Source organism: Oncorhynchus nerka, linkage group LG6 (assembly GCF_034236695.1).
Source record: "Oncorhynchus nerka isolate Pitt River linkage group LG6, Oner_Uvic_2.0, whole genome shotgun sequence".
In the NCBI taxonomy this organism is placed as follows: Eukaryota; Metazoa; Chordata; class Actinopteri; order Salmoniformes; family Salmonidae; genus Oncorhynchus; species Oncorhynchus nerka.
In genome coordinates, this window is record NC_088401.1 from 53,675,908 (window position 1) to 53,698,755 (window position 22,848).

The 22,848-nt window shown below is 45.8% G+C and overlaps 1 protein-coding gene across 2 annotated transcripts in view; it reads right to left on the reverse strand.

Annotated features, from left to right (window-relative positions):
- The window catches only part of LOC115130634 (fibroblast growth factor 13), a 191,160-nt gene that overhangs the window by 88,037 nt on the left and 80,275 nt on the right, over positions 1-22,848 (reverse strand). The window contains exon 3 of one of the 2 annotated variants that reach the window (XM_065019671.1): positions 10,009-10,179. The exons of the other annotated variant lie outside the window; for it this stretch is intronic. Coding sequence (XP_064875743.1) covers positions 10,009-10,179 — 171 coding nt within the window. The remainder of the gene's footprint in view (positions 1-10,008; positions 10,180-22,848) is intronic. 2 annotated transcript variants of the gene reach the window in all.

The following is a 22,848-nucleotide window of genomic DNA, read 5'->3' on the forward strand; positions in this document are numbered from 1 at the left end:
GGCCATTAACAACACGCTGGCTCTGCATTTTGTATCACCGCGTCGCTTAAAGAGCTTAAAACTTGTTTACACTTGGGAGGAAAACCTACACCCTCCTGGCTGTCACTCCACCATAGGGAACAATGGCACCTTTGTAGGGGAACACTTTTTTTCTTCCAGGATTGCACTCCCAAGCTCAACAGTGTTCCTACCCAAAGGGAATTGGCAGGCTAGCTGTACCTTTTTAAGGATGTAATGCGTCTCCTCAGGGTTTAATGGAGGGCCGTTGGGGTACAGATCTGGGTCAGACAGCAGAGAGGATCATGGGAGCGTGTTCTGAATCAGTGTAGCGGCGCCTGCGTTGAGAGGGGGGGTCACAGGACATTTTGGGATCTGAGCGCAGGGGAACGAGATGTGACCGAGGCTGGTGTTTGGAAGTAAGTACACCCTCAGTTGTCTCTCTAGGGCAGGGTTGGGCAACTACAACTCGGGTCCTCGAGGGCTGCAGTGTGTGGAGGTTTTTTGTCCCAGCCTGGCTTTGACACACCCGATTGCAATTAACAAGTGTAAGGAAGGGAACATAAAGTCTGCTCCGGGGAGGGGGGTTGGAGGAGAAAGAGAGAGAGCAGGAAAAGGTCCCACAGTAAAACCCATTGATCCATGAGCAACAACAAAAAGGGCATTAAGATGCTTTGCCTATCGATCCACAAATACCAACAAACACATCAATCTGTCTACAGAGCCGCTCCAGTCGCTGCCAGACATCCTCCTCTCTCCCTCGCTCCATCCCAATGACAAGCTGTGGAGCCTCAGTCACTCAAAGGATCCGAAGATCTCTCAGTGAAGAGTTCCAGTCATTTGTTCCTTCACTCATCAGCAGTCTGTCTGGCGGAGAACGAGAGAGGGGGAGAGGAGCGGAGGGGAGGGGAGAGGATGGGCAGAATGGGAGTGAAGTGCTAATTAAACAGCACATGATGGAAGCTAATGGCCCAGGTGACTTGACTCCACTTCACTTCCTCCCTGGGCCCTGCAGTGGTACTCACTGGTTGATGTTGTTGTTGTTATGGTTGTCTTACACAATTTCAGGATTTTTATACTCGTCCTTGGAGATTGCTGCCCAGTGGTGCTGTAAAAAATGTTAAGTCGATGTTATGGAAGTGTGAGATAATCTGTGTGTGTTTCGGTGTTTGCGTGTGTTACTGCCATAGAGAGTAAGCACGATCTTAGAAGGTAGCAGTCAGGCATGCAAACTACACTACACGCATGACTGTTACAGTAGTGCTGGGAATCAGTGTGAAGGGTGCTGATTAGATCACAACGTTTAAATCAAATCAAATACAATTTTATTAGTCACATGCGCCGAATACAACAGGTAGACCTTACAGGCTATATACAGTGGGTACCGGTACAGAGTCAATGTGAGTGGACACCGGTTAGTCGGGGTTATGGAGGTAATATATACACTGCCGTTCAAAAGTTTGGGATCACATAGAAATGTCCTTGTTTTTGACAGAAAAGAAGAAAAAAAAAATCTGTTAAAAAAGCATCAAATTGATCAGAAATACAGTGTTGACATTATTAATGTTGTAAACTGTTCTCAAATGTTAGTAAAACTAAATGCATGCTTTTCAACCGATCGCTGCCCGCACCCAACATCCCGACAGTTCTGACTTAGAATATGTGGACAACTACAAATAGAATAGAATCAGCTTCCTATTTCCCAACAAAGCCCCCTTCACTCATGCTGCTAAACATACCCTCGTAAAACTGACTATCCTACCGATCCTTGACTTCGGTGATGTAATTTACAAAATAGGCCCCAACACTCTACTCAGCAAATTTTGTCACCAAAGCCCCATATACTACCCACCACTGCGACCTGTAGGCTCTCGTTGGCTGGCCCTCACTTCATATTCGTCGACAAATGCACTGGCTCCAGGTCATTTATAAGTCTTTGCTAGGAAAAGCCCCACCTTAGCTGTGCTAGCATAATTGCAAAAGGGTTTTCTAATGATCAATTAGCCTTTTAAAATGATAAACTTGGATTAGCTAACACAACATGCCATTGGAACACAGGAGTGATGGTTGCTGATAAAGGGCCTCTGTACGCCTATGTACATATTCTATAAAAACATTTGCCGTTTCCAGCTACAATAGTCATTAACAACATTAACAATGTCTACACTGTATTTCTGATCAATTTGATGTTATTTTAATGGGCAGAAAATGTGATTTTCTTTAAAAAACAAGGACATTTCTAAGTGACCCAAAACTGATCGGTAGTGTACATGTGGATAAAGTTATTAAAGTGTCTTATGCATAGATGATAACAAAGAGTAGCAGCAGTCTAAAGGGGGGGGGGGGGTGCAACGCAAGTAGTCTGGGTAGTCATTTGATTAGATGTTCTGTTCAGTAGTCTTATGGGTTGGGGGTAGAAGCTGTTTAGAAGCCTCTTGGACATAGACTTGGCGCTCCAGTACCGCTTGCCTTGCGGTAGCAGAGAGAACAGTCTATGACTAGGGTGGCTGAAGTCTTTGACAATTTTTAGGACCTTCTTCTGACACCGCCTGGTATAGAGGTCCTGAGTGGCAGGAAGCTTGGCCCCAGTGAAGTACTGGGCTGTACGCACTACCCTCTGTAGTGCCTTGTGGTCGGAGGATGAGCAGTTGCCATGCCAGGCAGTGATGCAACCAGGATGCTCTCGATGGTGCAGCTGTAGGACCTTTTGAGGATCTGAGAACCATTGCCAAATCTTTTCAGTCTCCTGAGGGGGAATAAGTTTTATCATGCCCTCTTCACGACTGTCTTGGTGTGCTTGGACCAAGTCGCACACGCACACGCACACACACACACACACACCCACACACACCAGCACAGAGGATGCATTGTACACACTGTGTGCTCACCTTGACCCTCACACTACCTCCTTATCCTCTTGTAAGTGCATTGAGGAGATCATGTAATATCCCAGTCACAGTGCATGTCAGCCCCCTTATTAAGTCAGCGTTGATGTGATATTGAGAAAATGTTAGCTGGCTGCCTCCACCACAGCACAGCCTGCCTCCTCTGCAGGGCCCAAACACACACTATCATAAACATCATTTATTCATGTTCCACACACAAATAGCTGCTTTCGCAGAGAGCGAGAAAGAGTATTAACACGCAGTGTTGTCGGAGTGTGTGTTCTCGTGCTTCAAGGGCCCTTTTGTTTGGCTCTCGTCAACATTGAAGCTGGGGAACGAACGGGACACAGGGAAAGGCATGGTGGGATACGCAGTTATGACACACTCACACACTGTTCTGCTGAAATACAATTACTGCACGTCGTCAGTCTTGCGAATGGCAGTAACGCATTACACATTTGGATAGCTGGGTGGGGGGCTGGTGAAGGAAATAGATGAGTGTGTTAGCTCTTATCGTGTCTCCATCTCCACCTCCACGGCTCAGTGCTCCACTGACAGCTTAGTTTGTCAATAAGACACTGACAGTAACTGACAGGCCAGAGTATGTCTGAATGTAAAGCAGTACGAGAGGGTGTTGCCTCCCTAACACATACCGCTCTGTACTCTACCGACACAGAAACAATATTCACCTCGTTGGTCACATTAAGAAAGGGGGGGACTGTTCAAACCTCAACCCAGAGGGACACAACGGCTGGAAGAGGTGATTGATGGGGAAAAGGAGGACGACGCGGCAGTGACAAGGGCAATAGAACACAGTGACAGAGTTATGACATGGACTCGTCATGATTACTGGCTTCTTTGCGCAGCCTGCTGAGTGCTCCATACATTCTATAGTATAGCCGGTAAATAGAGGGGCCCGGTTTGGGTCTGTATAGGGCAGGGCAGGGATCATCAACTAGATGCAGCCGTGGGACAATTTTTACTTGAGCAGATGGTCGGGGGCTGGAGCATCATTACAAATAATTGGTAGACTGCAAATTGACCTCAAGAAGCCCAAACGGATCTAATATTTGACTAAAACAATCATTTCAAAGCCTGCTTACATTTGTATACAATCACGTGTCTCTTTATTATGCGTGGGAATACTTGGGAACAGATTTGTTTTTACATTAAAATCACTTGGAGCTGATTTATTCATTTTTTTGCTCAGAAAACATGGGGGGCCAAATAAAAGCACCCGCGAGCCGCCAGCTGGGGATCCCTGGTATTGACTTTAGTGTGGAGTTGGGGAGGATCAACACAAACCACTGAAATATGGATGGGATGTGTACACAGATCAGCCCCCTGGGCATGACTTTTCATCTAGAGTGGAGAAACAGCAGGAAGGAGAGAAATAGAGGGAGAGATGGAGAGAGGTAAAGAGAACATAGGACGGGAGAGAGAGAGAGAGAGAGAGAGAGAGAAAGAGAGAGAGAGAGAGAGAGGGGGTTATAATGAAAGAAAGGAGATAGGAGACAGAGAAACAGACAGCTTGACAGACCGGCTGTGTCGACGAGGGCTTTATGGCTGAGGGGTCTAGTGGACTGGGGCTAGGGAAGAGTGGCTGCCTCCCTACCTGACCCTGTGGGTACTGTATATCCCTCTGATCCTATGCCCTTGGTGAGTCTGATAGAGTCTGATAGTGCAGCAGATGTGATACTGGCTACTGATGTGTTGTTCTGTGAAGCAAGTGTGTGTAATACAGCGTTGTGATGGGGATCACAGTGGGATTAGGTAGAGATAGTACTGAGGTAAGTGCAGCAGAGATAGTACTGAGGTAAGTGCAGCAGAAATAGTACTGAGGTAAGTGCAGCAGAGATAGTACTGAAGGGAGTGCAGCAGAGAGTACTGATGTGAGTGCAGCAGAGATAGTACTGAGGGGAGTGCAGCAGAGATAGTACTGAGGGGAGTGCAGCAGAGATAGTACTGGTGTGAGTGCAGCAGAGACAGTACTGAGGGGAGTGGAGCAGAGATAGTACTGAGGTGAGTGCAGCAGAGATAGTACTGAGGTGAGTGGAGCAGAGATAGTACTGGTGTGAGTGCGGCAGAGCGAGAGTACTGAGGGGAGTGCAGCAGAGATAGTACTGAGGGGAGTGCAGCAGTGATAGTACTGATGTGAGTGAGGCAGAGCGAGAGTACTGATGTGAGGACGGCAGAGCGAGAGTACTGAGGGGAGTGCAGCAGAGCTAGTACTGAGGGGAGTGCAGCAGAGCTAGTACTGAGGGGAGTGCAGCAGAGCTAGTACTGATGTGAGTGTGGCAGAAAGAGTACTGATATGAGGGCGGCAGAGATAGTACTGAGGGGAGTGTAGCAGAGATAGTACTGAGGGGAGTGCAGAAGAGATAGTATTGAGGGGAGTGCAGAAGAGATAGTATTGAGGGGAGTGCAGCAGTGATAGTACTGAGGGGAATCCAGCAGAGATAGTACTGAGGGGAGTCCAGCACAAATATTACTGAGGGGAGTGCAGCAGAGATAGTACTGAGGGTTGTGCAGCAGAAATAGTACTGAGGGGAGTGCAGCAGAGATAGTATTGAGGGGAGTGCAGCAGAGATAGTACTGAGGGGAGTGCAGCAGAGATAGTACTGAGGGTTGTGCAGCAGAGATAGTACTGAGGGGAGTGCGGCAGAGCTAGAGTACTGAGGGTTGTGCAGCAGAGATAGTACTGAGGGGAGTGCAACAGAGATAGTATTGAGGGGAGTGCAGCAGAGATAGTATTGAGGGGAGTGCAGAAGAGATAGTATTGAGGGGAGTGCAGAAGAGATAAATGTATGGAGCTGAAAAAGGGGAGTTCGCAGAAGAGATAGTACTGAGGACCCAATACAAGCTTGTGCAGCAGAGATAGTACTGAGGGAGTGCAGCAGAGATAGTAAGGGTTCTTTTTATAAGGGGAGTGCAGAAGAGATAGTATTGAGGGTTTATAGACATTTTTGCCAATTTAGAAAAAAAACAGAAATATGTCAGAGATAGTACTGAGGGGAGCGCAGAAGAGATAGTATTGAGGGGAGTGCAGTGAAGTGCAGTCAATAATAGTGAAGACATCAAAACTATGAAATAACACATATGGAATCATGTAGTAACCAAAAAAGTGTTTAACAAATCAAAAATGTCCACTAATTTACTTTTAAGAAGGAACACCTGTTTATTGAAATGCATTCCAGGTGACTACCTCATGAAGCTGATGGAGAAAATGCCAAGAGTGTGCAAAGTATATATTTGGATTTGTTTAACACTTTTTTGGTGACTACATGATTCCATGCATGTTATGTCATAGTTTTGATGTCTTCAGTATTTTTCTACAATGTAGAAAATAGCTAAAATAAAGAAAAAACCTTGAATGAGTAGGTGTTCTCAAATTTTTGACCAGTAGAATATTTTTAGGTCTCTCCAGAGATGTTTGATCTCTGGTTTAAGTTCGAGCTCTGGATGGGCCACTCAAGGACATTTAAAGACTTGTCCTGAAATGCTCTGGAGCAGCTTTTCATCAAGGATCTCTCTGTACTTTGCTCTGATCATCTTTGCCTCGATCCTGACTAGTCTCCCTGTCCCTGCCGCTGAAAAACGTACCCACAAGCATGATGCTGCCAGGTTTCCTCCAGAAGTGACGCTTGGCATTCAGGCCAAATAATTCAATCTTGCTTTCATCAGACCAGAAACTCTTGTTTCTCATGGTCTGAGAATCTTTAGGTGCCTTTTGGCAAACTCCAAGCGGGCTGTCATGTGCCTTTTAATGAGACACTTCCGTCTGGCCAATCTACCAAAAAGGCCTGATTGGTGAAGTGTTGCAGAGATGGTTGTCTTTCTGGAAGGTTCTCCCATCTCCACAGAGGAACTCTGGAGCTCTGTCAGAGTGACCATCATCTTCTTGGTCACCTGCCTCACCAAGGCCCTTCTCCCCGGATTGCTCAGTTTGGCTGGGCGGCCAGCTCTGGGAAGATTCTTGGTGGTTCCAAACATCTTTCATTTTCTTGGGGACCTTCAATGTTGCAGACATTTTTTGGTACCCTTCCCCAAATCTGTGCCTTGACACAATCCTGTCTCTGAGCTCTACGGACAATTCCTTTGACCTCATGGCGTGGTTTTTTCTCTGACATGCACTGTCAACTGTGGAACATTATATAGACAGGTGTGTGCCCTTCAAAAACACGTCCAATCAATTTAATTTACCACAAGTGGACTTGTAGAAAATCTCAAGGATGATCAATGGAAACAGGATGCACCTGAGCTCAAATTCGAGTCTAATAGCAAAGGGCCTGAATACTGAATACTTTCATTATGGGTTATTTAGTATAGATTGCTGAGGGGGAAAAATTATTTTAGCCATTTTAGAATAAGTCAAGGGGTCTGAATACTTTCCGAAGGTGGAACCATGATCACTCAAAGAACCCTTAGAACCCTTAAATGGTTATTTGCAGTTCAGAAAATGGTTCATTATAGCATCATAAACATTCTACTGTATATAGAACCTTCAGAGCATGGTTCTTTATATAACCTTTAAAAGGGGATTCTATATGCTATCTTTACAAGCCAAATAACCCTTTCTGATACTATATGGAACCCTCTTTGCTAATGATGTAGTACCACTCCAGTACTGTATGTCCAGACAGTGTTCCTGAGAGAGGCAGCTGTGTGTTAGACTGCTGTGTGTTAGACAGGGGTGGAAAAAATACCCAATTGTCAAACTTGAGTAAAAGTAAAGATACCTTCATTGAAAATGAAAAAAGTCTTAAAGTATTTGGTTTTAAATATACTTAAGTACTGTATCAAAAGTAAATGTAATTGCTAAAATATACTTAAGTCTCAAAAGTAAAAGTATATATAATTTCAATTTCCTTATATAAAGCAAACCAGACAGCATCATTTTCTTGTTTTTTAAATTTAAGAAGAGCCAGGGGGCATGCTCCAACACATTTACAAATGAAGCATGTGTGTTTAGTGAGTCCGCCAGATCAGAGGCAGTAGGGATGATCAGGGATGTTCTCTTGATAAGTGCGGGAATTTGACAATTTTCCTGTCATGCTAAGCATTCAAAATGTAATGAGTACTTTGTTGTATTACGGAAAATGCATGGAGTAAAAAGTACATACTTTTCTTTAGGAATGTAGTGTAGTAAAAGTTGTCAAAAATATAAATACTAAAGTAAAGTACAGATACCCCCAAAAGCTACTTATTAAGTAGTACTTTCAAGTATTATTGTTATTTAGGTAATTTACACCACTGGTGTTAGGGTAATGCCTGGGAGGGTTCTTTGTACTGAACATAGGACCATAGCACCGCCACGGACCACGGAACCACATCACATCAGTCTATTAAATGTTAATGACACCCCAGCTAATATGTTACATAAGGCAGCAGTCTCTCTCCCCTCCTTCCTTTGTAAATTCATTCACGTCACAGTGGAGTTGCAGCCAAACTGAATAATAGATCTGTAGTTCTTCTCTCTCTCTCTCTCTCTCTCTCTCTCTCTCTCTCCCTCCCTCTCCCTCTCCCTCTCTGTCTCACCCTCTCTCTCTCTCTCTCTCTCTCTCCCTCCCTCTCCCTCTCTGTCTCTCTCTCCCTCTCCCTCTCTCTCTCTCCCTCTCCCTCTCTGTCTCTCCCTCTCTCTCTCTCCCTCTCTCTCTCTCTCTCCCTCTCTCTCTCTCTCTCTCCCTCTCTCTCTCTCTCCATGTTGAAGAGCAGCCCACTCATCTGATTCAACAGGGGATTGTTACCTGATGATATCATGTAGCTCTGAAACCACATGACAAACCAGCTTACACTGCAAATGTACTATAACCCGCAGGGAATCATCTTGCTTACCAAGCTGTCTGGAAGTCTGAAAAGGAAGGCACCTTCATATTTTGCAATCTTAGTACTCTACTGATGAAGGTGGCACAAGCCTCGGGCAATAGACAATCAACCCCTAGTATTAAGCATACATGCACAATGCCTCGGCATGCAGGTGTTAAGAGCACACTAACGTTACTGTACGTTACTGTTACTGTACGTCTACCCCTCTCCCCAATGAGCATGACTATACACAGGCAAACCAAACCATCATGCGCCTGCAAGCGCCAGGGAAGGGGGTAGAGAGAGAGAGGAGATTAGGGGAGAGGGGGAGGACGGAGAGGAGAGAAGGGGGAAGAGGAGAGGGGGAGGACGGAGAGGAGAGAATGGGGTAGAGAGAGAGGAGAGAGTAGGGGAGAGGAGAGGGGGAGGATGGAGAGGAGAGAAGGGGGTAGAGAGAGAGAGGGAGAGAGAGTAGGGGAGAGGGGGAGGACGGAGAGGAGAGAAGGGGGTAGAGAGAGGAGAGAGTAGGGGAGAGGGGAGGACGGAGAGAAGGGGGTAGAGAGAGAGGAGAGTAGGGGAGAGGGGGAGGACGGAGAGGAGAGAAGAGGGTAGAGAGAGGAGAGAGGGAAGATGGAGAGGAGAGATGGGGGTAGAGAGAGAGAGAGAGAGTAGGGGAGAGGGGGAGGACGGAGAGGAGAGAAGGGGGTAGAGAGAGAGAGGAGAGAGTAGGGGAGAGGGGGAGGACGGAGAGGAGAGAAGGGGGTAGAGAGAGAGAGGAGAGAGTAGGGGAGAGGAGAGAAGGGGTAGAGAGAGAGGAGAGAGTAGGGGAGAGAGGAGAGGGGGAGGACGGAGAGGAGAGAAGGGGGAAGAGGAGGACAGGTAGAGAAAGGGGGAGGGGCAGCGAGCGGGAGGAGAGATGGGGAGAAGGAGAGGTGGGGGATCTTGGGCAGGGGGAGTCGGATAGTTACTTAATAGGTGGGGCACATGTCAATACCGCACCAGCGTTATCTTACTATGACCCTAATGTGTATATGCTATACAGAGAGGGATAGGACTGTAGCACAAGTTGCAAGCTTCTTATTTTACGAAGCCTTGTGGTTGAAATAGAAACGCTAAAGTATGGTGGACAGCAGATGCGTCATTCTATAACCCTTCAGGGGGTTTTATTATTTCTTTATTTTGGCTGGAGCATGTGCCCCTGGGTGACAATGACCCAAGTCTGATGTTTGGAGGGGGTTTGGGTGGGCTGTGCTCCACAGGCAAGCATAAGACACACACACACACACACACAGACACGCACTATGAGTGAGAGCGGACAAACCTTCAGGCTCTGAGCTCTCTTTGTTGACCACTTGCTTCAGCGGGCAGCAGAAGATTTCGTGACACTTAGCACGAAAGGGGGACCCTTTGCTCCTTAAATCCGCCGATGAATGGACGGAATCCTGCCGCAACATAATGTACTCCTGGGTACCGGGAGCAGCGTCATCCTGGACTGCGGTGGTGCCACAACAGAATGAACTGAGGTTAGGGGAGCGCTCACCACAACACAGGCAGAAGAACAACGCAGGGAAGAAACAAAAGGCATAAGAGAAGACAGCAACAACATCACATCAGCAACCACTAGAGAATTATTGCAACACAACACAGTCTGCTACAACAGAGGAAGAGAGAGGAAGAGACAGGAAGAGAGACAGAAAGAGAGAGGAAGAGACAGGAAGAGAGACAGGAAGAGAGAGAGAACATCAAGCTCACTAAACAGCTAAATATACCCCTAAAGTAACACCAAGAGAGGGAGGGAGGGAAAGAGAGAGAAAAACAAAGGGAGGAGGAGTACGGGGCAAACAGATAGAGACAAATGGAAGCCAAACGTTATCACTGCGTGTCCCAAGGTCATTCTTAAATCATTCTAGAGTGTGAGAGGTTGGGTAAAGCAAGGCATGCGCGCAGACTGCAGTCTACCATCTGCAAGGTCAATACCAGCAGATCTAAGGTCAGACTGGCGTGCTACTGACCCCAACCAGTCAGTGCCATTTTTAAGGGAAGGCAAGCAAATGCAACGGCATGCGCAGATCCCAGACCATCCAAGCAGAGTGTGGTGGTCCCGGATTGTTTTCATGAAATCAACACATGCAGAGACGATATTATTACAGTGCAGATGATGAATTCAATGAGGAAATGATGGCATCAACTGTGTTTTGTTTTCAGTGTACTGCTGTTGGCCTGTCTGCTGTCCACGAGAACATGTCTATAGGATCAGACACATTGTAAATGACCTGGGCAAGATGACTACACCCCATTTGTCTTCTCCTCCACATGACTGCCTTAGTCACCATCCTCCATTCATCTCTTAAACTGCATATATCCACTTGTACAGACAGGAGAAGCCTACTGATCCACCTGCTCTACACAGCCAGCCTCACGAGCTGCTTCCCCCCCAAGAGAAAACTGAGTCTAAATTAAGTCTGGGCGAAGTCATTATAATCTATTGTCATCCCGTGTTATGATTTTGGGCTGACATCCAAAAGTCCTCTGTGGTGTACTGGCTCAGTGATAAAGTCTCATCTTCTCTCCTCTCTCTCTCTGCTCAGCTATTAAAAGTAAAACATGAATGAAATATGTACAGTTGAAGTCGGAGGTTTACATACACCTTAGACAAAAACATTTCAACTCCGTTTTTCACAATTCCTGACATTTAATCCTAGTAAAAATGCCCTGTTTTAGGTCAGTTAGGATTCACACTTTATTTTAAGAATGTGAAATGTCAGAATAATAGTAGAGATAATGATTTATTTCAGCTTTTCTTTCTTTCGTCACATTCCCAGTGGGTCAGAGGTTTACATATATTCAATTACTATTTGGTAGCATTGCCTTTAAATTGTTTAACTTGGGTCAAACGTTTCGGGTAGCCTTCCACAACAAGTTGGGTGAATTTTGGCCCATTCCTCCTGATAGAACTGGTGTAACTGAGTCAGGTTTGTAGGCCTCCTTGCTCGCACATGCCTTTTCAGTTCTGCCCACAAATTGTCTATAGGATTGAGGTCAGGGCTTTGTGATGGCCACTCCAATACCTTGACTTTGTTGTCCTTAAGCCATAACTTTGGAAGTATGCTTGGGGTCATTGTCCATTTGGAAGACCCATTTGCAACCAAGCTTTAACTTGACTGATGTCTTGAGATGTTGCTTCAATATATCCACATAATTTTCCTCCCTCATGATGCCATCTATTTTCTGTGCACCAGTCCCTCCTGCAGCAAAGCACCCCTACAACATGATGCTGCCACCCCCGTGCTTCACGGTTGGGATGGTGTTCTTCGGGTTGCAAGCCTCCCCCTTTTTCCTCCAAACATAACAATTGTCATTATGGCAAAACAGTTATATTTCTGTTTCATCAGACCACATTTCTCCTTTGTCCCCATGTGCAGTTTGGCTTTTTTTATGGCGGTTATGGAGCAGTGGATTCTTCCATGCTGAGCGGCCTTTCAGGTCATGTCGATATAGGACTTATTTTACTGTGGATATAGATACTTTTGTACCTGTTTCCTTCAGCATCTTCACAAGGTCCTTTGCTGTTGTTCTGGGATTGATTTACACTTTTTGCACCAAAGTACTTTCATCTCGAGGAGACAGAACGCGTCTCCTTCCTGAGCGGTATGACGGCTGCGTGGTCCCATGGTGTTTATACTTGCGTACTATTGTTTGTACAGATGAACGTGGTACCTTCAGGCATTTGGAAATTGCTCCCTAGGATGACCCAGACTTGTGGAGGTCTACAATTATTTTATGAGGCCTTGGCTGATTTCTTTTGATTTTCCCATGATGTCAAGGAAAGAGGCACTTTGAAGGTAGGCCTTGAAATACATCCACAGGTACACCTCCAATTGACTCAAATGATGTCAATTAGCCTATCAGAAGCTTCTAAAGCCATGACATCATTTTCTGGAATTGTCCAAGCTGTTTAAAGGCACAGTCAACTTAGTGTAAGTAAACTTCTGACCGACTGGAATTGTGATACAGTGAATTATAAGTGAAATAATCTGTCTGTAAACAATTGTTGGAAAATTACTTGTGTCATGCACAAAGTAGATGTCCTAACCGACTTACCAAAACAGTAGTTTGTTAACAAGAAGTTTGTGGAGAGGTTGAAAAACAAGTTTAATTGACTCCAACCTGAATGTATGTAAACTTCCGACCTCAACTGTATAGAACTGTCAACATGTTCCTGGTTCTGTTGCCAATGAGCACACTCTCTCCCGCCTCCTACCAGCTAACCCTCCAACCGGAACGCTCGATACGCACGCCTGCCGACACGCGCATGTGCACACACTCAAGGAACACGCACACACATACAGGCACGCACGCACATCTGCACACAAACGCACAAACACATGAATAAGGCCCCTCTCTCTTCTCCTGTGGGACCAACTCACTGCAGTGAGAAATAAAGGGGGACACAAACACCTTTCGGTCTTTTTAGAAGGACAGAGATAAAACGAGGAGGTCGTGTCCACGGCTCACACAAAGAGGCTGCTCTGCCATACAGAAAAGCATTTCAAAGGTGAGCAATAATTAGTCTTTACACCAGCATTTAGCTCGACTCTGAACAAGGGCACCCAGACTAAACTGAAGACAACATAGAGGTTGACTTTAGTTAATAGCTACAGCTAACGAGTGTCTCTCTTGTTGAGCACCTGTCGAACCCCAGTAAGAGTAGCTGTCGTCATTGGCGTCGGCTAATGGGGATCCTAATAAACCACAGTACAGTGTAAAGTGACTCGCGGGTCCATTAGCACACCAATTGAGTGCCACTATCCTATTTTTCTCCAGAAACTAGGCCTATATGCCTTTGTCTTAGTGGAGACCACCGCCAACTACTTCCACCTAAATCCTCAACCCAAGATGTTGGTTTCATGACTAGTCAGCACTAAAACAGCAGAAGAGAAAATGGAAGAAAGCAACAGAGTTGAAACTTTCCCTGTGTTTTGGGTCAACAAAAGACACTGAGGAGTGTTAATGCACCTGTTCTGAAACCTGACCTCTTTCCAGAGACAAGCAGTTGGGGGAAAAAACTTCCATCTTGCTCAGATCCTTCTGTAACATCTAAAAAAATATATGATAACAAATGAATTGTTTTATAAATTGTATCTTGAAGATCGTATTGCTCTTTTGAGGCCCTGATAAGGGATCTCTCAGTGCACAGTGGACTCCCCACCCCTCCTCTTTCCCTCTCTATCTGTGAGAAGTGAGAGTGTTGTGAAGTGGCCCTTGTGAAGAACACTCACCCTCTTCACAGACAGCCTGCACTGCCGGGTGCCGGTCACTTCATGCTGTAGACCAGGGTCCAACTTCACACTGCTCACTAGCACATGTACTAATGCACTCTGCTTTTTCTCTCCCTCTCTCATCTCATCTGCAATGGGTTGAGCTCCACTGATGCAGGTACGATGGGGGGGGGGGCTTGTCTCAGGATCTCATCAGCAGCAATAAAAATGATAGTTGACAGGGGCCAGGGGGCGACCTGGGGAGTGGGCATGAGCAATTTACAAGTGGTGGCTCGCAATTCCATCAAACAGGAAGGGAGTCAAGCATTTTGCATGATCTGGCTAGAAATCGTTAATCTCTCAAATTAGAATCAGAATTAAGCAAAGAGTTAGGTCTGTAGCCGCAGGTACACATTACTAAAATAGCTTGTGCTCATTGTGGAAATACAAGTGGTTGAATGCCATTGTCTGTCGGGATGCAATATTTATAGTTTGGCGACGTCTCATGATTTTTGCGTAGTTTTATTTTGGTTGTGTTGGGTCACCTTGGCGACAGTGAGCTGAGGTGAACTTGAGGTTTTCTTTGAAGCAGAGAGCGAATGAGCTTGCATATTTTATCCTGGGTCTTTGATCCTCCGTTTCTCTCTCTCTCTCCACAACTCTATCCAATAGGAGTAAAGTAGCTCCCTGGAGTCACATGATCTCCCGGTACCAATCCTCCCTAACTCTAGTCAGGAGATTCATCACCGGAAAAGTGTAGAAACGACTTAAAGTAACCCTCAAAATACATCATATTCCTCCATTAAGTTGTCAATGCCGTCAGAATGAGGAGCACAAGCTTACTACTGTATGAGATCCTTTGGGAGAGAAAACATATTTTTATGGATATTCACAGCTCAGTCACTGAACGTGAATATCCATCACTGTTTAAACATCAACGACTATCAAGTCAGAGCAAAGTAATAGTCATTGTTGTACACAACTGCCATCTCTAATATAAACACCAAAGAATATATAACAAATGTCCTTTAAAAAGGGAACGCCTGCTCGTGTTTTCCTATGGCTAGGGACAGTGTGTGCTGAAACGTCCCCAGCCTCATTCCATTACCACAGAGGCCGTATGATGCAGTGGACAGGACCAAACCATTCCCACTAATGCTGCCGATTACACAAAATGGTCATGGCCAGTGCACGCGCTTTTCCACGGGGAAGTAATTCATTTAAGTCAATCTACACTGCATATAAGGGACTATGAATCTAGAGGGACTCTCTCAGTCAGAGGGGTTCAGCCATGTCGTTACATTTGCTCATCAAGAGAGAGCAAACAGAGGGTGAGCTGCTTTGATTACAGCGTGGCCCACACCCTCAGCCTCCCACTCTGGGTTTGTTAAGTTTGAAGGATAGAGGTCACCACAGGTGTCGGAGCCAACTGCACTCGTTTAATCATAACGTCAACTGAACAATACAGAATGTGGGGTGTAAAATAAACCCAGGGTCAACCACTGTAACAGTAACACATTGCGTGACTATCCTACTGTACAGCTATAACATGCTCCCACTCCGCTGCTGGCCCTGAAGCCATGCACACCACATACACCCCAGGCGGAACCTGTAGGGCGCCCCTTACCCTCTCTCATAAGGACGCACTCACACATCGATGCCCACACACACACACACACACACACACACACACACACACACACACACACACACACACACACACACACACACACACACACACACACACACTCATAACCACTCACACTCATGCCTGCACCCACACACAATTACACTCCACCCCTCACACCTCTGTGAGTCACGGCCCATCAAAGAGGCCCTGGGTGGTGTTTCTGTTTACAACCCCGCCTCTTCCTCCGAGTGAGCACGCTTCCTGAAACGACCGTCGTCAAACACACACACAAGTGCGCGCCCACACAAGAATCCACAATGGAAGAGCGTGAGTGACACTGTGCACAGCTGTGTGGGCGCGCATTAGAGAGGGCTGTGAGAGAGTAATGAAAGGGCAGAACAGAGAAGGACTGAAGTGCAGAGCTAAGCTGCTAGCCACAGATGGAAGGTTTTTATGAATATGTGAAGAAATAAGTAAAAAACAACTAGCTTTGACTAATCTTTATTGAGACGAGAAATACTGTAGTGAGAGAGACTAGTAAGGATAGAGTGAGCAGAACCTCTCTCTCTCTCTGTGTCTCTGTCTCTGTCTGTGTCTCTGTCTGTCTCTCTCTCCGTCTGTGTCTCTGTCTGTGTCTCTCTCTCTCTCTCTCTCTCTCTCCCTGTCTCTCTCTCTCTCTCTGTCTCTGTCTGTCTCTCTCTCCGTCTGTGTCTCTGTCTGTGTCTCTCTCTCTGTCTCTCTCTCTGTATGTGTCTGTGTCTCTGTCTCGGTCTGTGTGTCTCTCTCTCTCTGTCTGTGTCTCTGTCTCTCTGTGTCTCTCTCTCTGTCTGTGTCTCTCTCTGTCTCTCTGTCTCTCTCTGTCTCTCTCTGTCTCTCTATCTCTGTCTCTCTCTCTCTCTTTCCCTGTCTCTCTCTGTCTCCGTCTCTTTCCCTGTCTCTCTCTCTATGTCTCTTTCCCTGTCTCTCTATCTCTGTCTCTCTCTCTCTCTCTCTCTTTCCCTGTCTCTCTCTCTGTCTCAGTCTCTTTCCCTGTCTCTCTCTCTATGTCTCTTTCCCTGTCTCTCTCTCTCTGTCTCGCTCTCTCTGTCTCTCTGTCTCTCTCGCTCGATCTCTCTCTCTCGTTCGCTCTCTCTGTCTCTCTCGCTCTCTCTGTATCTCTGTCTCTCTCTATTGAGTATTGATCAAATGTCAAAGCTTGACCGACTTGATAAGTCACGTGTGTCTGTATGTGTGAGAACAGGAGTGTGTGTGTGTGTCTGTATGTGTGAGAACAGGAGTGTGTGTGTATGCATAAGAACAGTGTGTGTGTGTGTGGCTGTATGTGTGAGAACAGGAGTGTGTGTGTGTGTGTGTGTGTGTGTGTGTGTGTGTGTGTGTGTGCGTATGCGTGAGAACAGGAGTGTGTGTGTGTGTATGCGTGAGAACAGTGTGTGTGTGTGTGTGTGTGTGTGTGACTGTCAAGCCAATACGTGCATCAATATTTAGTTCAGTGCGTCAAAAAGCACTAAATGCAACATCCTTTTAGTTTTCTACTACCATCTGCCTTTCTGTGTCCCAGAGCAACCTTGTAGTAAAAACATGACATGAATACCAGCTGAATTGGATTGTGGCTTAATCTCCGTTTCCAGGAAGACATAGGAGGGTTGGCGTCCTGGGAGCCACTCTGGGAGTCACTCTGATTCCTCTGCTCCTGATGAGAAACCTCTGACAGCATGCAGCAATAGCATTGTGTTTATATTACACAAAGGGAGAGTTTCCTGATGTCAGATTAAGCCTAATAATGGACTAGAAAAGCGTGCTCAATATAAAATCTCCATTTAAATCGCTTTTAAGGCTAAATCGGTGTTGTCCGAGAAACCAGCCCATAGTCAGTCACTCAATAAAGTCAGACAAAGTGTAATCTATATATTTGGATATCATACGCCCAAATCATATGCTGCTGATACTAAAGTCAGACAATAAAGTGTCATCTATATATTTGGATATCATACGCCCAAATCATATGCTGCTGATATTAAAGTCAGACAATAAAGTGTAATCTATATATTTGGATATCATACGCCCAAATCATATGCTGCTGATATTAAAGTCAGAATGAAGTTGCCGACGTGGTTTTAGTGGATGACTGAAAGGGGTTTAGGTGCCATCAGGTCTCTAAAAGATGCTGTCTGGTTGTCAAATACTAACAAATACTACAACAAATAGCTTACATTTTCAAAACAGTCCTTTATTTCACCTCAGAAACCACCTATTTATTCTACATATAGTCTTCTAATGGAAGTCAAAATCCATGTAAGGCAGAGGCTGGAAGCCATCTTGAAAATATACCATGGCAAAAAGAGATCGAGCGAGAAAATCAATGTAGAACGTCTATTTGTGGCCAAACAAATGTGTTGATGAATCCACCTCTCAGTAGGTCATGAGGATGGATGCATTTGCTGTGCCCGTCCTGAGGTCTGGACCGGGCCCGGGAGAGCAGAACACACTAACGGCTATCATCTGGTGGCTCTCGCCATCGGCTGTGTCCCCCCTCCTCCTCCCCCTCCTCCTCTCCTCCTCCTCTCATTCACTGTGGCAGAGTGCGAGGAGAGTGTATGGTACTGTATATCAGTGCTAAGTGCAACCCGATACACACACACACTTACACACTCTGTCACACACACACACACGCACAGCCATTCAGAAAAAGTACTGCGTATAACTCTGTTCGCACTCTACAGACACAGAGAAGCCAAAATCAAAGGAATCAAACAAAATGTAGAAATGAAATACCAATAAAAGAGCGAATCTAACCACAGGCTCACGACTAGAACACAGAAGAAGTGGTGCTCTATCACATGCTGTTGTTGTATGGGCGGTGTGGGAGGAGCGGTACTTCAACAGTACATGTCAAAAGGTTGTCGTCTCCTCCTTCACATTTAAAACACCTCTCTCACTGAGGAGTGTCAGGACCTCGGAATAAATACTATATCAACAAACCTCACTCACCTACTGAAGTGGGAGTGAACAGATAGAAATCTGTGGTTAGCTGTAGCTGCTGCTGGGGAGGGTCGACGTCCCCCTATAGCCTACAGAACAGTTGTATGGACGGGGAGAGTTGTTTTACTCAGTCACACACTGCATAACCTCCCCAGCTCATTGCAACTTCTATGGGCCAGCTCTCCTGCTTCGCTAAAGGGTAATGATCAGAAAGTGAAACGAGGTGTGAATGACTGGGAATAGTGTGTTTAGTCATAATCTCTCTATGGCTGAGCTAATGGTCTGATGTGCACTGAGCTGGTTTACCGTGTGGATCAATGGCACCTGCCGACCACAAGTCTCCAACATGGCTCTTCATGCCTGGGGAACTGTGGTATTGTTGATATTGCACATATGATATACAGGTAGGTGGACAGCTCCCTACAAATCGGAGTTCAAAGGTCAGACTGGATTGGTTCTAAGTGCAGCATAGGTGAATGTGAAAACACAGCAGGGCGCCAAACACACATATTCTTAAACATATACACAAATATTCACACATGAACACACACACACACACACACAATCACACATGAAACAGGCATTAGTGCTAGCTAATTGCTTAGGTTGAAAGGCGCTGTGGCTAGTAGGATCCGGAGAAGACCGTGAAGGAGCACAGACCACCGCTAAGATGGATTAATGCCAACGTTCACATTCAGCGCAAACAGCTGGCAGCCAGCAGCAGATAGGAATAATACTGTCTGCTCTCAAAACCTATAGCTGCTTAACCAATCATTAGGTCTGTAAAGCAGACAGACTGGGTGAGACAGTGGAGGATGATGAAATATAATGTAGTGCATTCGGAAAGTAGTCAGACCCCTTGGCAGAGCAAAACCCAATCCATGAGCTCGAAGGAATTGTCCGTAGAGTTCCGAGGCATAGATCTGGGGAATGGTACCAAAAAATGTCTGCAGCATTGATGGTCCCCAAGTACACCTTGGCCTCCATCATTCTTAAATGGAAGAAGTTTGGAACCACCAAGACTCTTCCTTGAGCTGGCCACCCGGCCAAACTGAGCAATCGGGGGATAAGGGTCTTGGTCAGGGAGGTGACCAAAAACTCGATGGTCACTCTGACAGTGCTCCAGAGTTCCTCTGTCGAGATGTGAGAACATTTCAGAAGGACAACCATCTCTGCAGCACTCCACCAATCAGGCCTTTAGGGTAGAATGGCCAGATGGAAGCCTAAAGGACTCAGACCATGAGAAACAAAATTCTCTGGTCTGATGAAACCCAGATGGAACTTTTTGGCCTGAATGCCAAGAGTCACATCTGGAGGAAATATGGCACCATCCCTACAGTGAAGCATGGTGGTGGCAGCATCATGGTGTGGGGATGTTTTCAGCGGCAGGGACTGGGAAAGTCAGGGTTGAGGGAAAGACGAACGGAGCAAAGTACAGAGAGATCCCTAAGCACACAGCCAAGACAATGCAGGAGTGGCTTCTGGACAAGTCTCTGAATGTCCTTGAGTGGCCCAGCCAGAGCCCGGACTTGAACCCAATTTAACACCTCTGGAGAGAGCTGAAAATAGCTGTGCAGCGACGCTCCCCATTCAACCTGACAAAGCTTGAGAGGACCTGCAGAGAAGAATGGGAGAAACTCCCCAAATACAGGTGTGCACAGCTTGTATTATCATACCCAAGAAGACTCGGGCTGTAATCGCTGCCAAAGGTTCTTCAATAAAGTACTGAGTAAAGGGTCTGAATACTTATGTAAATATGATATGTTTGTATACATTAAGAAAAAAAATCAAAAAACCTGTTTTTACTTTGTCATTGTGGGGTATTGTGTGTAGATTGAGGGGGAAAAAATACACTTTAATCAATACAAAAAAACGTAACAAAATGTGAAAAAAGTCAAGGGGTCTGAACCCTATACGAATGCTGCTAAGTGACAGAGAGAGAGAAGCCTACTGTATATTTAATCCCTATGGGACTGTGATTGACAGTAATGTGTGATATAGGGCAAATCTGTCATTGTGTACAAGAGGTATTTATATGTGAAGGAATGAAACCGACTGTATTTGTCATCTGCCAATGACTGGAACGAATTGCAAAAATCACCGAAGCTGGAGACTTATATCTTTATCTAACTTTAAGCATCAGCTGTCAGAACAGCTTACCGATCACTGCACCTGTAAACAGCCCATCTATAAATAGCCCATCCCCATATTGTTATTCATTTTTTGTCTCCTTTGCACCTCAGTATCTCTACTTGCACATCATCATCTGCACATCTATCACTCCAGTGTTAATGCTAAATTGTATTTTTTTTCGCCACTATGGCCTATTTATTGCCTTACCTCCCTAATCTTACTACATTTGCACACACTGTATATATATTTTTCTATTGTGTTATTGACTGTACAGTTGTTTATCCCATGTGTAACTCTGTGTTGTTGGTGTCGCACTGCTTTGCTTTATCTTGGCCAGATCGCAGTTGTAAATGAGAACTTGTTCTCAACTGGCCTACCTGGTTAAATAAAGGTTACATTAAAAAAAATGCATTTCATGTCTAGGATTTCCCACATCTTAAATCCCAGCCTTCCTCTTCCTTACATACTGTACATAAGTACACTATCTCTCTTTGTCTGTCTGCGTGTCTCTGTCTCTCTGTGTTTCTCTCTATGTCTGTCTGCGTGTCTCTGTCTCTCTGTGTTTCTATATGTCTGTCTGCGTGTCTCTGTCTCTCTGTGCTTCTCTATGTCTGCGTGTCTCTGTCTCTCTGTGTTACTCTCTGTCTCTGTGTCTCACTCTGTCTGTATGCCTGTGTGTGGCTCGGTCTGTCTGTGTCTCTGTCTATCTGTCTGTCTGTCTGTCTGTCTGTCTGTCTGTCTGTCTGTCTGTCTGTCTGTCTGTCTGTCTGTCTGTCTGTCTGTGTCTCTGTCTGTCTGTGTTTCTTTCTGTGTGTGTCTCTGTCTGTTTGTCTGTATGTGTGTCTGTCTGTGTGTTTCTGTCTGTTTGTCTGTATGTGTCTCTTTCTGTCTGTCTGCATGTGTCTCTGTCTGTCTGTCTGTCTGTCTGTCTGTCTGTCTGTCTGTCTGTCTGTCTGTCTGTCTGTCTGTCTGTCTGTCTGTATGTATGTATGTATGTATGTGTGTGTCTCTGTTTGTGTGCCTCTGTCTGTGTGTTTCTGTCTGTTTGTCTGTATGTGTCTCTTTCTGTCTGTCTGCATGTGTCTCTGTCTGTCTGTCTGTCTGTCTGTCTGTCTGTCTGTCTGTCTGTCTGTCTGTTTGTATGTATGTATGTATGTATGTATGTATGTATGTGTGTGTCTCTGTTTGTGTGCCTCTGTCTGTGTGTGTAACACTGTCTGTGTGTGTTCCTCTGTCTGTCTTTCTGTGTGTGTGCCTCTGTCTGTGTTTGTGTGTCTGTCTGTATGTGTCTCTGTCTGTCTGCCTGTCTGTACGTCTCTGTCTGTGTGCCTAGAGATTAGTAAGGATAGAGTGAGCAGAACCTGTCTCTCTCTCTTTCTCTCTCTCTCTCTCTCTCTCTCTCTCTCTCTCTGTGTGTCTCTCTCTCTCTCTGTCTCTCTCTCTCTCTCTCTCTGTGTCACTCTCTCTCGCTCTCTCTGTGTGTGTCTGTCTCTCTCTCTCTCTCTGTGTGTGTGTCTCTCTCTCTCTCTCTGTCTCTCTCTCTCTCTCTCTGTCTCTCTCTGTGTCTCTCTCTCTCTGTGTCTCTCTCTGTCTCTCTCTCTCTCTGCGTGTCTTTGTCTGTGTGTCTATCTCTCTCTCTCTCTGTCTGTGTCTCTCAGTCTCTGCCTGGGTGTCTCTCTCCGTCTCTCTAAGAGGGGCTTCCTCTCCTCTCAGCTCAGCTCTCTGAGGCCCAGGAGGAATTACACACACGCTGTGAGCATGTACCACACATGCCCACCTACCTACCTCAGCACTGCACCAGAGGCACGACACAAGCACACACCATTTATGCGCACGCATACTCACACGCACACATACACTGCTCTCCTTCTCCCACTCTCTTCTCTGACACACATACATACACGCATGAATGCTCGTCCTCTCTGACACATTCACACTAGGGAATGTGCATTCCCTTATAGTGAGAGCCAGGTGGAAGGTAAGTGTGTGATTCCTGAGTAACTGTAGCAGCTCTGTAATCAAGCTTTTCTATTACCCAGAGAACGCGCTGTCTGTCTGAGTGAACCCACGGCTGTTACTGCTCAGTTACTGAACTGGGACACTCAGTCAGTCAACTATAGACGGACCCAGTCCTGGAGGAAAAGTAACACCATGTAGTTGA